The following is a 17,766-nucleotide window of genomic DNA, read 5'->3' on the forward strand; positions in this document are numbered from 1 at the left end:
TTTGAGGGGGGGTTGTTGTTGTTTTGGTTTTGTTTGTTTTGTTTGGTGAAATTGGGAATTTAGCTAAAATGTAATTAGTTTCCAACTCTCCTTCCCCTGAATAAAAACCTAAGTAGAAGACAGTAATGGAGACTGTTGCATGGATTTCTCAGACAACAGCTGTTCAAGGTGGCCACCTCTGTATTTGAGCAAAAGAGAACAGGGACAGGAAAAATAAGGCCAGCACTAGAGGCAAAATGTTTTTATTAGATTCTGATATTTCAACCCTACCTATTCAAGCTGCAGCTAGAACCAAAAAAACGTATCTCTGTAAAAAGACTACCATAGTCCAAAACAATCCATAAAAGACTGCATCTAATTACCTTTGTATTAAAAATTTAAATTCAAAAAGAACTTTTAAAGGCTTTATTTTCTAACAGCATCCTCATAGAGATAATATCCAAGTTCTTTTCCTAAGTACAGATACAAGGCAAACAAGCATCCTACAAAATAATCTATGGAAAAAGGTAGTGTAGGAGGGAAATTAAGACAGTGTAATAATCCACTAGCCAGACACACAGGTTAAATGTAACACAACCATACAGTCAATGAAATATTTAAAAATGAAAATAAATTAAGGTTACATCAAAGTTCCTGCTTTACTTTTGTTGTTTAAATCCTCAATATAGTACATACCACTGCATTATGGATCATGGCAAAGACTTATCACTAGCATTTTAAAAATTGCTATAGCAAAACTTTGATGGAAATAAAACAAGACTGAAGATACTCCTTCACGCAACTCTATGATGGCAATAGAAATTCTGCTGAATCAGGTACTCAAACTAGGGCCATTTATTTTTAAAACCACTTTCTATACGAACTCAGCTACAAATCTGAACGCCCATGAAAATGGAAATGAGTGTCAGCAAGCAGTGGTCCATACATTCTGGCTGTACAGATGCTGCCTTAATCCTTTCATTGCTTAGCCAAGCTGCGCATTTTGTTCTCCCTGATACCTGCACCCCAGCAAGAATGCAGTTTTGCAGAGCAGAGGTTTTTGGTAGTACTTTGCCATTTTCTGAAAACCAAAATCTTGTTCTCTTAAGGCCCCAGAGTCACTGTGTGAGCAATGTTAACGTGAACACAGGCTTAAAAGACTTTGTCAGTGTGCTGCTTTACCTCTTATACTTGCTTCAGACTATCATTTGCCTTTTGGAAGCCAACTGCCTGTATATATTATTATAGTATATTGCTGTTTTTCTAGAAAACATCAGTAAGCATCCTAGCTCACTAATACTACACCCTCCCCATTAACTATAGCCAGATATGAAAGACCTAAGTGGTGCTTTATAGGACTTGCTCTACAGGTTTAAAGTAGTTGACAGGACAGCAGACTCTCTCCACGGCCTTTGCAGTTTGTAATACATAATGGAGAAAACAACGGGCTTAAATACACTAAAAAGTATTTAAAAGACAATTCACCCGGTTATGATTTACTGATACTACAGTGAACCATCCCGATGGATTCCTCCCATTACGCAAAATATAAGAAGGTAAGTACACTTCCGTGAACATGTTATTTCCCTAATGCTAAGCTCCTTGTTGACTATGAATTTAGATCTGCATTTGTTAGACAAATCTTCCAGAGGAGAAAAATATTTAACGCTTTTAAACAAATAGCCTAAGCAGTTTCTGGTTTAATCGTATCAAATCTTCAGTGTTAAACCTAAAAAGATCTCCAAGAAATGACGGTTAAAAGAACACATCTTTTCCTCAGTTACTGCATGGGTGGTGCAGACAAGCTGTACCTCGAGAGTTCATTTCATGAGGTTGCGACGGTGCCTACTGTCCGCTGTTCTCTGGGTTTGTTGTGGTGGTTTCAGTGCCAACAGGTTGCACATTGTCTGCGAGGTTGTGTGCGTGCTCAAGGAACAAGTCTTTCAGTACGCTCAGCTCCTTGGTTAGGAGCTTAATTTTTGCCTCCAAACGTTCATTTTCTTCTTTGAGCTGGGTGACCCTCTGCAGCGTGTCTTGTGCTTTCTGCTTGCTTTTTAACCGGCTCTTTTTCACTGCCATGTTGTTCCGCTCTCTGCGCTGACGATACTCATCACTGTTTCTATCCACAAAGGAATTTTTCTTTCCCTGTTTGCTTGGAGGCACAGCTTTGCCTCCACCACCAGGACTAACGGGAACCAGCTGGGGAACCTGCTGCAAACCACTGGTGTGCGCCTGGGTGTGAATCACACTTACTCCGTTCGCATCTGTAGCGGTGTTCTGTTGGGATGTCTTGCTCATTTGGACAGACTCTTCTTTGACACAACAGAATATATCAGGAGACTGAAAACTGTTTTCTAGAACGTGTTTCCAGCGGGTCTTCACATGGATTAAGGGCAAGGTGAACCTAGTAGGAAAAAAAAATGCTGTTAAAGTTTTGCCGGGTTTAGCTACAGACTTATACATCGCTGGCTTTAGCATAAGGTACTGATGGTACATCTGGCAGTAACACACCAAAACTATTCTGGAAGTAGAAAAGCTGCCAACTGCTGGGACATTTCAGAAGCCTCTCGAACATATTTGGATTGGAAGGGACTGTTACTGGGTCATCTAGTCAAGCTGTTTGCATTGTTCACTGGATTTACTCAGTTATTCCAAAGCCATCCCTGATGGATGGGTGTCTAGCCTAGCCTCGAATATCTCCAGTTTCACAACCTCTGCCTTGGCAACTGGTTCCACTGTCTAACTTTTCCTCCAGTTATATAATTTTCTTAATTTTTAGACTGATTTTTTCCTTCTGCAGCTTAAACCTATTAACAGCCTGACTCTTGACCAACAGGAGTACTTGATCCTTGTCCTCTTCAGACCATCCCTCTGGGTATGTGCACAGACACATTCATTGTTGGCCTGTCTTTTCTCTGGAGTGAGTGTGTTCAAGCTATCCACCTTTCTTTCAGCATCTTCTAGTGCTTTTACCAGCTCTAGGACTACTTTACTTGTTTTTTGAAGATGGTGTCCAAACTGATGATTGTTTCAAGGTCTCGCTAGTACCCAGTGGAAAAAAATAGCTGTGATTGCTGTAACCGGGTACCATGAAAGGAACCCCTTCAGCCACTAGGACAAGTACTGTAACAGCACTGCAATGAGCAGGTGGCACAGGAAAACACAGTGATGACCACGTGAGCATCACTACGCTTGAAAGCCAGGGGACTGTTGCCACCCATAGGGAGACGGGGGCCACAGCTGACATGCCTACAAGCCACCTTCCTCGGCTGTAGCTCTTGCCCCAGTCACTGCCCGCTCTCCTGTCCGGCAGGCAGCCTGGCCTGATGAGCAGGATGCCCTCTCACCTGACTCACGTCCTCCAGCTGAGGTTCAGCCTGCTCCTGACCTGCTGGTGGTACAAGCAGGACTCCACCACAGCTGCTGCAGGAACACGGCCCTGTCAAGGCTAAAAGCTGCTCCCCTTCTCTTCCCATCTCACAGGATGTGACCTCCTAAATGTCTGGGAGAAAAGCTTGGGGGAGAAGAGGGGAGGGGGCAATAGGGTCGTTCTAAGCTCCTGAAATCCCTGCCTGTGGCTCCAGTGAAAAGTACTTCCAGACTGCTCAAATGACTATTTGATTTCTTGTTACATTAAACAAAAGCATCTAACTGGCATAAAACAATCCTACTCCAAGATCTTTTTGTGTTACAAAGGTGCAGCCCCACGCTCTGTCACATGTGTACGTGCAAGCACACAACAGGTATTCAGCTACCTCCCTGCCTGCCGCTGGGAGGAACCAGGGGGATGAAAGCAGCTGCAACTGGTGGGGGCACCACGAGCTGCCCAGCATCCGCAGCGCCCAGCGAAGGGCTCAAAGCTTTACGTCCTAAAAGCACGGGGTAACTGCAGCCCTGCGTCCGGCTGCCGAACACGGTGAGTGGCTGTAAATGAGCTGCGGTGTGTCACTCCTCCATGTGTCACTCCTTGTCCTGCAATCGGGTTTGTCAGCTGCTCACTGCTCTTGTTTGTTTGTTTTCCTCAGCAGCCCGAGTTGCCACTTTACCTTCTGCTAGGTTATCATTAACGAGGTTAAAATGTTACTGTCTAGATCAGTTCCAGTTTGTCTCCCATAATAGGAGGGAGCCAGAGCTAGATGCAGTTGCAGTGTGGTTCAGTAAAATGCACAGAAAAGCCTGTTAAGTCTGGCTTGAATGTTACTTAAAATTACATTGTCATGAAGAAGTCTTCTCACTTAGTACAAGCGAAGAAGTGAATACCTGCACCCCTCCTAAAGAAATCGTTTCATTTTCATTTCAGGGTAGAAGGATACCAGAGCACATGTCAGCTCTGACATAGCTAAACCTATGTACATACATGCTTAACATTTGTATTTAATATTTTCCTGATTTTGGCTGTTGGAGCAACTTTTGCAAACCACATATAAGTCTTAGATTCCAACCGACTAAGCAGTGCAGATCGGTGGCTGAGCCGAACACACAGCTAACAAGATGTCACTGTGCACAAATAGCGGCATTGCAAGGCCACTTACAGTAGCTGCATGTGTGATTGCCCAGATATTTTTAAAGTCAAGACACAAGTGTATATTCTCTTCTGGCTTTGTCTCAGCTGCAATTCTGAAAACAGGATTTCTGCAGCCCTCAAATAGTACAGAGTTGTTAGATCGCCTCCTGTACCTGAGCTTTCCCCCTGATTTTTGGCATGTTTTCGAAGTCACACAGCATGGTCTCCTGTCCCCTCTATTTCAACACAACAGTGCTTACTAACTTCATCTGGACAACCCAGTTTAGTAACACGTCAGAAACATTTTCACCAACTGCTTTTTGTGCTTGTGGATACTGCAGAGGAAGGGGCAGCTCCTGCCCCCCCAAGATGAAGAACCAAAGCGTCCCATTGCTCAAGCTACTCTTCTAGCCCTGACTTACAGGGTACTCTGGACTAGATCTTCCTCAGTTCTTTCTTACTGCAGCTGACCCACTTTGTATCCAATAACTATTTATTCAGTGAGACAAGCTCTAATTTGGCCTGACGATCAACAGAACACTTGCCTGGGAGATGTGACACCTGGACTCCTGTCCTGCTCCAACTACTATTTATGCAGAGCAAGTATTACCAACTGTGCTGTATCACAGATAACCCCGGAGTCACAACAATTAAGGCTTGAAGCTAATCTCCCCTGGTTATCTGGAGGCTGGATCTACATCACCAGCTGTCAGCTACTCAGTTGGGCAGCGAGAGGGAAGGACACCCTGGTCGGCAGCGAGTTTTGTGGGGCACATAGTACCTGGGGAAGGCCAGGAGGCAGCTAGGGCCCAGGGCTCAGGTATCGTGCCACACAAACAGGTTGGCTCGCTGTTAGCCCTGACACAACAGGAGGCAGCTCCTTGGAGAGCCAGCTCGAGTTTCCCAGCATCTTGTTCCCATAAAGCAGCTCATCAGCCGGAGCTCGGTGCCAGCCCTAGGCTGGTTCCACCCAGCACATGTTAGTGTTTCCAGTGGCCAGTTAGAACTGCCTTGTTCTCTCCTTGGGCCACCAACTGGCCACCCAGGACACCAGCTGGCCACCCACTACAGCATAATAGCTGGTAGCTCAGGGGTGTCCTCACAGGCAGCCACTGTCTGACAGCACTCCGCAGGGACTGCAGGCTCCCAAGCAAATCAAGACCTTTATTATCTTTGCTTTACCCCCCTAAAAAACTTTAGACTTCCAAATGTTTGCCTTGGCGGGAAAAAAAAAGTATTTTAAATTGTTAATTAAATCAGTGGTTTGTTTGTTTTTTGTTTTTTTTTTTACTTAGCAGCAAAAACTACAAAGCATTTCTCTCTACTCCTTCTCTGAGATGTGACTCCGTGGATTCTGTTAGTCAGGACGGCTTCACTGCACAAAGTCACCCAGATGCCTCTACCCAGTGCAGAATCAGCGCAAGCCTGAACAGCAAGAGGTAGCCTCCCTTCTCTTTGACTTCCGTACAAATATCCCAGTAGGACCTGACTAAACCCAACTGCTGCTGCACAAGAAACAGCATAAACCTGCGGGCAGTTTGCTGAGCGCTGGGGGAGCCCCGTCCTGCAGGGCTTGCTGCTCGCCGCGCTCAGGGGAGGTGTCCTGGCCGAGGTGGCCTCCATCTGCCACCCGCTGCCAACCTTTTGCCTGCATTTTCCTCCTAACCTCCAATTACTCCTCGTGAAGGGAAAACCCTTCCTCACCCTGCACAGCGCGCAGCCCGACATCCTTTAAAAGAAAAGGGAAAAGGGACAGGGGGCACAGGGACCCGCTGAGTCCCCCCGGCTGCCCCCAGACCCGGTCCGGTCCCGTAGCGCTCCCCTCCCGCTAAAGGCGACAGCCCCTGTCGCGATAAGCCTTGCGCTGTCGCGACATGCCGCACCCCGCCGGGCCGTCCCACCCGGAGCCCCGCCCGGGCGGCCGCTGCCCTCGGGGCGGCTCCGGGAGCCTCCGCCCGCACCTGGCCCGGGGAAGGGGCGGGGGGGGTGGAAGCACCCCCGGGACACCCCCGGGGCCCGGCCGCCGCCTCCCCGCCGGGCCCGCAGCCCGGGGGCCGCGCTCCTCCCCCTCCTCCTCCTCCTCCTCCTCCCCCCCCCGCGGCCGTGCGGCAGCGCCAAGCCGTGACTTCACCGGGGGGAGGAGAGGCGCGGGGCCGGGGCCGCCCGCCCGCCGATTGCATCATGCGCGCCGCTCCCCATGGCCGCCGCCACCGCCACCACCCGCAGCGGCAACGGCAGCGGGCACGGCCCGGCCCGGCCCCGCACCCCGCGGCGGCGCCCCCCGCGCGGCCGCCCCTTACCTGCGGCAACGGCGGCGGCGGCGGCGGCGGGGAGGGGAGAGGGGGGGGGGCGCGGCCGGGCCCGAGCCTCGTCGTTAAAGCGCCCAGCGCGGCCCGAGCGGCGATTGCGAAACCCGCCCCGCGCCCGCCCGCCCCCCAGCCCCCGCGCCGGCCAATCGGCGCCCGGCTGCCCGGCGGGGTGACGCAATGCCCGCCGCGATTGGCAGCCCGAGCGGCCAATCCGACCCCTCCTCGGCTTTAAAGGGCGAGGCCGGCGGGCCGCGAGGGCGCTGCGGGGCGGCCCCACCTCGGCGCCCTGAGGCGCTGCGCGAGGCCCCGGCCCGGCCCGCGGGCGCCATCTTCTCACCTCAGGCGCCGCGGGGGGCCCGCGCGAGGCGGGGAGCGAGCCGGGGTTGCTGGCGCATTCTGAAATTGCGTTGGCTCTTCGCTCGTTTTTCCCCTTGTGAACACCTCAAAACAAATAAAAAAACAACGGCCAAAGGTTTAAAACAGGTTAGGAAACACCTGTGTGGTAGCTAAATGCTGTAGGAAGGTTAGGCGCAGCTGTGTCTCGTCATACAGCGCCTCACGTCTTGTGGAGGACGGTTTGGGCCCTTAATGCTGTTCAGAGGCTTTGGCTCGCGTCTCCTGAGCTCTGCCTAAACAAGATTACAATAAAAAAAATACATGTTTGCATCAAAGTTGTAGGTGCATAAAATGCATCTAGTAGCTCTTTGAAGGGGAAACGTGTACTCAAACGAGGAGGTGTATGTGCTTGCAGCGGGCAGCTCCAAAAGTCATCAGTTTGTAAAGTAAGGAAGTTGCGAGCAAGTTTATGGGCACGCGTAGTGAAAAAAACAGTGTGGAAAAAATAGTTACTGTTTAAATACAAAGAATTCCAGTCTGTGTTGTACTCCAGTTTAGGACGTAGACCTACCTGTGGAAACTTTTCCTATGCAAAAGAAATGAGAATGATCAGATTTGTGAACACAGTTGCAGAGCTTGGTAACATAGATATTTGTATTTGCCATTTCTATGGCCGTCTGATGTTGAGTGTTTTTGTTGCTTTTATAAAGCCCTGTGGAAAATAAACCACATTTGCAAAGAATTCTGAGGATTAGTCTGGGCAAACAGTTTTACTCAGCTCATTACCATGAAGATACTGTTTCCTTGTCAGTCATCAAGTATTTGCTTTAATATCTCAAATGTTTTTCTGTTTCTCAGTTGAAACTGTTATGTTTTCTCTGGCAATGACTCATCCATCTGTAACTAGAGCAAAAATTCCAGGTAAGCATTAAACATTATCCTCTACTTAAAATAGTTAAGTAGGTGTATGCTCTTAGAGTGCTTTCCTAGGATTTTAGAGTACTTTATCACCATTTATTCATTAATCCTCATCAAAGAAAGATGAAGAAAATAAAATGTAGACAAACTCATTCTCATTCGGTCTGATTATTTTAAACATTAAAGCCCATACGTAATTCCATGCATCTAAGGAGCTCCAATGCTTGGTTGGCATTGTATCCTATTACAGGAAAATCATCACACAGTGTACTTAAGTGTTTGCAAGATAATATTTTTCTTTCCCACAGTAAAAATGGATTATGGTGGAAGCAATTTAAAAAGTAATCACAAAATATATGGACTACTGCTCTTGAGGCATGGCGTTGAAATACACACCTTATCTGCTTACTGCCATATACAAGTTACACGAGCTGTCATGAGCTGGACTGTCCCTGCTGGGATGGAGTCCTCACTCTGATTCTGGATGTATTGCTGTAGCAGCAGTCTGCCTATAAGACTATAGATAATATTGTAATAGTAACTTATTTTCACATGCATAGTCCAGTCTTATGGTTCTTTAAAGACCCCAGTTCCTGAAAAATAAAAATTTTAAAAAAAATCCGCATCTTCAAATAGTATCTAGCAAATCACAATTCAAGGCAGAAAAACTATTGAGGAAACAGAAGCTATCTATGGGAGTCAGAGGCAAAAGTTTTAGAGGGGAGAGGAACTTTGAGGGAAATATCCTTGTTTATTGCTTGTTTACTTAGTGCTTACATTTAGGCAGTTTTCTGCAGTAGAACTCAGTGTGAGAACTGTTATGTCTCTGAATCATTTTTATTGTCTTTTTACAATGTTTATGGTTGTTACATCTCTGTTCATGGGCAATTATTTCTTTGTCCTAAAATAAATAATAATAATAATAATAATAATAAAAACAATTAAAAAAAAAAAAAAACAATATACAAACAGACTGGACTACAACCTATACTTTTTTTTTCTTCTTCTTCTGCAAGCATTCAATTATTTGCCTGCATGTCCCTCATGGATAGCCTTTAATGGACTTTTTAATTCAGACTTGAACGTTTCAGTTAAACATTTACCTTTCACACATGATTTAACTGTATAGTTTTTCCCTTTGGTGTAATATCATGTCTTTTGAATTCTTCTAGCTGAGAATTTAGTCATTTACTTTCTTGTGATTTAGAAGAGAGAAAATTAAATATATATGTATATATATATGTATTTTACAAGTAGAAATAAATACCCTCCTTGGGTACTATTTCAGGTTGTGATATAAAGTGTGTTTGTGGGCAAATGCACTGAATGATACCAACACTTTCTGTCCTATTTATAGAGATTATCCAGAAGCTGAAGAGACAGATCTGTAATCCACCCCCAGCAGCCTGTTAGTGATCCAGTTTTAATCATTCAAAGAGTGCAAAGTCATGATAGAATAGTAAACAAATGGTTAGAAAGCAACAGTAGCAGTCTCTTCTTGTCTGTTTTGACATGAAGAAAAAAAGTTACTAACCTTCCTATTGTCAGTCTTGTTATAAAAGTTTTTCGTAGTAACTGCTACCCCTGTTTTGTTGAACTAGATTTGCTTGAAACTGGACAGAAAAACACTGTGGGATATGATCACATTCCTTACAATCATCAAGCAGATGACATTCGTTTAGAAATATCCTAGCAATACAAAGCCTGTAGTAGAGTTTTTCCCTAATCTTATTATTGTAAAACTCTCTTCACTTAATAACCATTGTATTGTGGTGTTACAAGACTTATATTTTGCATTCAGGACTGACCTGCACCAAGATGAAAATCCTACTGTTAGAAATGTCTTTCAATCTGATTCGATAATTTAAATGGTAGAAATTTGTCTATTAATAGTTCATTTGTCAGAGGTACCCTTTTTGAATAGGTGAAGAGAAAGGAGAGGAAACATTGCTTACTGGTGATCGCTATTTCAGGACTGCACTTCTAATTCTAGCACTGACTCACTACAGCCTTGGAAAGTTACAGTGCTTTTGTTCTAGCAAATACTAAGTAAAGAAAGGAGCCATTCTATTCAAATAGCAAACATCCATTTTATTGTAACACTGCCTGGAGTTCATTTACAGGAAAAATCCAATGCTTTTGTTCTTTCTCTCTATGCTGCTAATAATTTTTGCAAGAAAGTATTTCCAGTTTCTAGTTTAGCATCTTCCAGTACTACTTTCCTTATTATCAAAATATCAAAGCCACACAAATATCTAGAATTACTTACACTGGTTTCTGAAAAGAGATCAACTCAATTACATGTGCAGAGTAAAAGGAGTGTTTCGCCAGTGGAGGAGGACATAAAAAAAAAAAAAAAGCCAACAGCTGTTCCTTCTCCCACAACTTCAGTAGGCTATTGTGTGATAGCAAAATGAATCAGACTAACACAGAAATCATACAGTGCATTAGAGAAAACTAATGCATTAATGATCTTTTTTACTAGAAACCCAAACTGTTGCTGTCATAAGTGCTACATGCCATGCTTTTCTCTCCACCTACATTTTATTTTATATTTTATTTTATTTTATATTTTATTTTAGCATATATCCATATCATCTCCTGTCTTTAGAGTATTCCAGAGGACTTCTAAGAAGATGACCAAACTATTCTAACTGTATCAGTGACTAGATACTGATTAGTGTTCAGTAGCCGCAAGTCCCTTCCAAGTCAGTGAAGCTGCTGGACTTACTATTTGTGACCTTGCATTCAAATATCTGAATATGGAATTGGAAGCTTTCTTGTAGGTATTTGAGTTTGGAAAAAGCAAGCATGTCCCTGAAGAATGCCTGCTCTGTGGGGAAGCTCTAAGTGTGTCAAGTTAGTGATAGGACCAGAGGGAGCAGCATAGAACTGCGACAGGGGAGGGTCAGGTTAGATGGTAGGAAAAGTTTCTTCACCAGGTGGGTGGTTGGGCACTGGCACAGGCTCCCCAGGACAGTGGTCACAGCACTGACCCTGCCGGAGTTGAAGAGGCGTTTGGATAACACTCTCAGACTATGGTTTGATTTTTAGGTAGCCTTTGTGGAGCAAGGAGTTGGACTTGATGGTCCTTGTGTGACCCTTCCAACTCAGTATATTCTTTGATTTTATGATTATCCCAAACAGTTCAGGTCTCTGGGAGAGGATCTAACAAAAAAAAAAAAAAAAAAAAAGAGTGCCACATTCTAACAAGGATTGTACAGCTTTGCTAACCTGTGTTTGAACATTCTCTGGCTTTGCTCTGAAACCTAGTGCTGCAGTTAAAATTTGTGTACCCATTGTTGTGAATATCACTGGGGCCTGACTTGCATTTTAGCTGAACTTCATTAATAATTGTGCTAAGCTTAATGCAAACCGCATTTTTTTTCTGATATCTATAGAATGCAACAGTGGTTTTTAGACTGCCACTGATCAATACTGTTTTTTATTTTCATGTGCATGTAAAATGTTAGGCAGGGTGAAACTGTATAGTTAAATATGAGTAAAAACAAAGTAGATAAATGGATTGAAAGGAAAATGTTGTGTATCATCTGTGTATATATAAAATCTTGTTCAAAAGAGACTTGTTAGAACTGAACAAGTCTGAGCGAGAATTAATGGCCCACACCTGGGAATAAGAGGTGAATTCTCAAGTATCCAGGTTTAGTAACTGCCACACCTGTCCTGTATTCCCAAAAGCATAAATGAGGTCTGCAAGGATTTAGATAGCTTAGCTTCTGAATGCACAGTGCCATGGCTCTTTTCCAAGGCATCATCAGTCACCGCATGAAAATCCCCACCCATAATTACTAGGGCATTATTTGTCACGGGGTATACTCTAATGAAGAACTTCACCTTATTCATATGATATCAAGAAGAGTAAATAGTTTGAGGGATGAATTTTACCCTGACTTTGAAATGGTTCTTCACAACAGAACCTTAGAGTACCCTTCCAGAAAAGCACTGAAGTTGGAAAGGCATAACTGTTTCATCTTCAGTCCCACGGTATTGGGAAAACAAGGAGCCAAACTGATTTTTTATCAGTGTCTTCATTATTCCCTGCAACCTATATATGGTCTCTGAAATACCATAAAAAGCACAATGAACAACTGTGTGAAAAAAGAAGACAAGAGCTTGTCACCTTGGGGGGGGGGATGAAGAGGGTATGGTCCACCTGCTTGTTTACCCTGTGTCACTTCTGTTCATACAAATGAACAGAAAGTTATTTATGCCTGGATGATACAAAATATGCAGGAGGGACGTTTGAGAAAGTGTACTGGCAATTACAGAATGTCTGTCGTTGAGCTGCTGCTAATAATATCTAGGATAATTTTGTGCTAGATTATCAGTGATGGTGGTATTTTTGTCAGGCAGGTACAGTGTCTCCTCCCCAAGAGAAAGTAAAGGAAGTACTCGGTGCCATCGTTCTTCCAGAAGGCTGATCATCTGAGTTTGGTGAGTTAACTGGCAGAAAGGCCTTTTCTTTCCCTGCATCCTGAAATGGAAGCAAAAGTAACAGAAACAGTGTGGCACAGCTCTCTGCTGTTTGGCTCTGCATACTCTCTTAACATATTATAGACTCCCAGAGGAACAAAGCAATTACATTTACACATGCAGGCACCTGAATATCTCTGTCACAGCAAATTTACCAGATACAATCTAGCATTAGGTTTCTATTGAATATAAATGCTGCAGCCAAAACAACACTTTGGTAACATGTCCCAGGACAAGAGTATCACTGGAGAAGGGCTCACCTGATTTTCTCTACTCGTGATAGTAAGTAGATCAGAATTTCCCTCTGATAGGCAGTAAAAGCTTTATGTCCCCATGTCCCTTCCTCTCTAGTCTGCCTATAGAGGTCATGTTTCTGTAGCTCACCAGTCTTAAAAAAAATAATCAGCAAATCTCCGTATAGGAAACTGTCCTTGATCTGATTTGTTGTGCCAGGGTTCTCCTGCACATTTTTTTTTATTATTATTATTTTTTGGGTCAGAAGATTATCAGGAATTTTGCCTGAGGAAAGAATTCAGGATCAGTAATATTACAATAAAGTTTATGTTGGTGAGTCATAGGGGAAGAGCCTGTCTTTGAAAATTCGGAAACAAAAAAGAGTAACGTGCAAAGAAAAGTTGATGCAGGCACAGAACACTTCAAAATGCTATGAACCGTGTGGTGCAGATTCTCAGTGGTGCACATGCACTTGCAGTCAATATAAATGCCAATAGTCACTTGGCAGAAACTGAGACTTACTCTCCTAAAGCGTCCCTGAAGACTTTCTCCACATACCCAATATTTGCTGAACATACACATTGCAAAGCAGATTTTACCAAGGTGTATACAATCCTAGAAACCTTCAAAGCTCTGCAGTGAGTGTGGTAACAGTTAAAATCATTTGTGCAGGCTTTTGAGGCCCTCCTTCAGGGAGTACAGGTATTGCTTTGAAGTCACCTACAGTTCCAGTGGAAGTGTGGTTTGGCAGTTGGAGAAAAGGACTTTGCTTACCAGGAAATGAAATTACTGGAGGTGCATTGTTTATGTGTACTTTTACCTCACATCATGTTTTTCCTCCTTTCTAAAGCCCTTTGACATTAAGGGACCCTGCAGGTGGGACAAAATTGAGGCTTGCAAAGTGTCTTCTGGTGTTTTCCTTCCTGTAAAAAAAAAAAAAAGGCAGGATGAGTGCACACAGGTGTATGTGTACTCCTGGCAGCAATATGCGCATGGGCAGCCAGTCCCAGAGAACTCCAGCTCTAAGCGACTGCCTTACTTCTAACAAGCTAATGTGGGATGTTGTGCTATGCTGATGCCAGAAATAACTGGAAAGCCTTGGGTACAAATGCCAATGCCTTGAGCACAAAAAGTTTATAACAAAACATTTCAGTTACATAAACACCATCCTAATGTGGGGACACTTATTAAACCATACTCTGTAGCATCAACAGAGAACACTGCAGCATATTCCCAAAGCCATCCATATGTCTTTGGATTTCATCAGGTGAAGGGACACCAGCTGTGGCTGTAAGCTTAATGGGAGTTCACAGATAGCTCTGACACCTCATACTATAGCAGCACTGGTAGCTGAGCTATGGGAAGCTGAAGAGCATGCATGCTTTTACTTAGTATTTGAGTGCTTTTAAATTGATTTCTAGAAAGATTTTCAGTCAGCTTAAAATTTGATACATGGCACGTATTCTGCAATCCACCACCAGATGTATTTTTTAGCCTTAACCAAAACATGTAGACCCAAGGACTCACAAGTTTTCCAATCCTGCAAGGGAGGTTGACTGAATAGCTCTGACCTACAAATAGGCCAAGGGGTACTGGGGCAAAGTGTCACGTCCTGAATATTGAGTTTTCAGCTGATGCGTCAGGAGATATGAGCTCTACCTCAAGGATTACCTACAGTTTGCACAGTTAGCCTTTTCTTATAAAAGAGACATATATTTGTTTTCCATAAGGGCATATTTTTTTTGTGTAACCAGTGGACTCAGCAGCTGAGCTTGCACAGCTATGTGCAAGGAGACCCATGGTGCTTTCCACTTCCATAAAAAAGAAGGAAAGAGGCCTTTAACTTTTGTCAATGGCATGCTGAGCTGGGCAACCAAAGTTTCTTTCAGTTAATTAATAAAGGAGAAAAGTCATTCCCTTGTGGTGAGGGATCTAGAGACACTACTGAAGATGCAAATGATCTCTTGATGGCTTAAGTTAAATGTAAATAATTCATAAGCCCTGCACTTAGCTATATAAATATTTGCATCTACTAAACCTTTCTAAAGGTCCCAGAACATTCATGGTATTGTGGGACAGCCCTTCCAATTTCATGGAAAATACTGACCTACTACCAACTGTACTGTCTTATCCAACCCAAATACTAGCTGTGTTGGCTACGGTAACTGTCAGGAGTTGTTTCTCTAATAGAGAAATACATATTTTTGTGCTAAGTTAGACTTTTCTGTCCTCCTTTTTTGGCTGCTGAGTGTAAAATAGCAGATAACAAGTATGGATCCAATCCTACATTGCATTTTAAATGATTAAGCCTTCTAATGATATGAGTTCTGTGGTGTGCAGGTTTTTAAACCATCGTCTTCATTTTAAAATCATGTATTTTATTAAAATAAAATCCAGTACTGTAGCACTGAACACTAGAACATTTCATAATTCTTTTTAGAACCGTGCAATTCCTATTATTAAAGATCTGAAGTGTTTGCCAGTTTTTAAAAAATAAGACTTATTTTTCTAAAATGAATTTTGACTTTTCTGTGTTAAATTTTACTGTATGTCATGTTTACCACATTTATGTCAGCAATTTGCACTGCTCACTTTCCCTGCTAATAGAATGTTGGATTTTTTTTTTGTATTATGAGGACCTGATTTGAGAGCTGATTCCTTTTTTTACTTAAACACAAGTAGTTTGCAAGGGCTTTTTGTTCTGGGACTAGAAACCTCTCAGCCTCAGCCCTGGGTTTTTGCTGAGTGATTAGCTTTGGTAAGACTTAGTTCCACTATTAACTGTATGGACCAGTTGTACATGACATTGTTGATTCTCCAAGTTGAGGGACAGTGACTTTTCAGCATGGCTTTATGAGCATTTAGATATGTAAACTTCTTGCAAATAGACTACCACTGTCATTGGATTTTTACTTTCTGAAATATTTTTGCAAACAAAAAAAAACATTTTTATGCTTCTGTGAAATGAATGAAAAATATGATGGTGTCCATCAGAAGAAGCCCTCTGTTTTTATTCATATGAATTCTGATATTTATTTAAAGCACTCAGTAGCTCTACTGTCAGTCACCCTTAAAAACTAAGCATAAGGAATGATTTGTTCCAAACATCATATTTTGAGGTAGCCAGTCCAGTTTTCGTCAAAAACTTTAAAATGTCCTTGCTCCCTCCTGACTATAGTTTCTAGGTTTTTATGGGACTGTGATCCACTCAGGAAAAGTCTACTGATCATTAGACTGAACTGGTTTGTGATTCCCCTTTATTGCACATAAGATAAAGACTTGTTTTACGCAAAGCATGACATTCCCATTTGAACAGAAAAATTGTAAAAAGGTCTCACAGAAGTCGTGCATGGGTGAATAATGCCTCATTTTTATTAACAAGACTGCTATGCTGAATGTTACTGTGTGTAATCTGTCTTTCTGCAAAGGCTTAGAAGGCAGAATAGATGTTATCTCAGCAAGTAGGAGTGCCAGGTCCTTTCACTGGGTGTTTTCAAGCGAGCTTTGAATCTCTGCAGGGAATGAAGGGCCATGTCTCACATAACCTGCCCCTGGTTACATGAGAGAGCCTCTATTACCCATCACTGTGCTACATGGGCAGTCTTCAGGTGAAACCACACCGTAACAGGGTCAACATGCTGCAGAAGGGGACTTCAGTGCTGTATTTCAGCTTGTAAGTGTAAGCTGTTTCTTAAGTCTTTGTGCAGAGGTTATTCTTAGGAGAGCCTAAATTCTGACGCCAGAAGTATCTCTGTTATTAGCTTGGAACTGATAACAAAACCAATGATTTTCAAGCTGAGATTGCCTCTGACTTGTTTCCTTCCTCCATGTGTCTGCGTTTCCCATGTGCTGGCCGCTTCTTTGATCATGGTTAGGATTCATTTGTGATGTCACTGGGCAACTCTAAGAACTTTGCAAAGCTTCCTTGTGACTCCCTTCCTTCTCGGTGCCTTTGACATTTTTATTTAGTAGGCCAACTCCTGCTTAGATTACTCATGCCAGTAATCCCTGGGCTGGCAGTGGTATAATTAGAGAAAGCTGAGTTTGGCTCAACAGAGAGGTCAAACTTTCAGATACTGCTCAGCATCTACACTGAGCAGTGAGACTGTTTTCTGTTAGTATAGAGTCAATATTTTTTTAAACCTGAAGTTTCAAAATGCTAGTCAAATGTAGCCCCAAACCTTTCTGCCACTGAAGTCAGTTGCTTCATGATATTCATACTAAAAGGGTTGTACCAAAGGTGAATAGTTCTTATATTTCCATGTCTTAGTCCTTAATTCCATAGATACTTAGAGCATTGAATGTTTCCAGGCTGAGAATCAAAAGCTATGAGCTGGGTAGTGAGGCTATCCCATTGTCTGACTTGTGAGTCACACAGTAACTTAAGCAAAAGAGAAACATAAAAAGCCCATGGGATCCTTGAGTTCTCTGGGAAGCCTCATTCCCTTCTCATAAAGCTGAAGTCTGCCACAGAGTCAGCAATGTGTTTACCTGTGGAAGGACAGTGGGAGGCTTTCCTATCCATATTACAGAATGTAATTTTTTGCCACATTTTCACTCTAATTTATAGCCTTGTCAGTCTCACCTATGGAGGAGTAAAGTTGATTTAGAGATGAAATTGATTTAGAGACAACATGGACAAATTAGTCTATCTCAGGGACTCAGTTTTGTGACAGAATGTTTCACATACTGAAATACCTAATTAAGAAACAGCGTGACCTTATTTTTATAAGCTGGTCTTCCTCTTCTTTTCCTGTTCCATCGCTCTCACTTTTTATATCTTGTTCTTCTGATTGTAAATTTTTTGTGTAGCAAAGAGTCTCTTGCTATACTTATGGAAAGTGCCTAAACTATTTTGGTATTTACATAATTCTGAAATTTTAGTTTTTGCAGATACCCTTAGAATAATGTCCACAGCTCAGACAAGAACTATTTAGAAAAAGTGGTAAAGCCTGAGCCATGCTGTACCATTGTCTTTTTGAAAGTCCTTTG

General features: G+C 43.0%; 1 protein-coding gene and 1 long non-coding RNA gene across 9 annotated transcripts in view; one reads left to right on the top strand and one right to left on the bottom strand.

The window, feature by feature from the left end:
* Positions 1–226: 226 nt before the first annotated feature.
* Positions 227–7,150, bottom strand: CEBPG (CCAAT enhancer binding protein gamma). 3 transcript variants are annotated; one of them, XM_068693772.1, is made up of 2 exons: positions 7,130–7,150; positions 227–2,383 (listed from the first exon to the last, which is right to left on the bottom strand). In XM_068693772.1, the coding sequence occupies exon 2, from the start codon at positions 2,275–2,277 to the stop codon at positions 1,825–1,827; it is 453 nt and encodes a 150-aa protein (XP_068549873.1). In that variant the 5' UTR covers positions 2,278–2,383; positions 7,130–7,150; the 3' UTR covers positions 227–1,824. The 3 variants fall into 3 exon arrangements, with proteins under 3 accessions (XP_068549873.1, XP_068549871.1, XP_068549872.1); XM_068693770.1 differs by lacking the exon at positions 7,130–7,150 and adding an exon at positions 6,784–6,918; XM_068693771.1 differs by lacking the exon at positions 7,130–7,150 and adding an exon at positions 3,327–6,320.
* LOC137862093 (uncharacterized) overlaps positions 7,077–17,766 on the top strand; it is a 52,928-nt gene continuing 42,238 nt past the window's right edge. For all 6 annotated transcript variants that reach the window (XR_011100056.1, XR_011100060.1, XR_011100055.1 and 3 more), the window contains exons 1-3: positions 7,077–7,275; positions 7,987–8,049; positions 12,417–12,501. This is a non-coding gene — a long non-coding RNA (uncharacterized lncRNA). The remainder of the gene's footprint in view (positions 7,276–7,986; positions 8,050–12,416; positions 12,502–17,766) is intronic.

Source organism: Anas acuta, chromosome 10 (genome assembly GCF_963932015.1).
Source record: "Anas acuta chromosome 10, bAnaAcu1.1, whole genome shotgun sequence".
Lineage (NCBI taxonomy): Eukaryota > Metazoa > Chordata > Aves > Anseriformes > Anatidae > Anas > Anas acuta.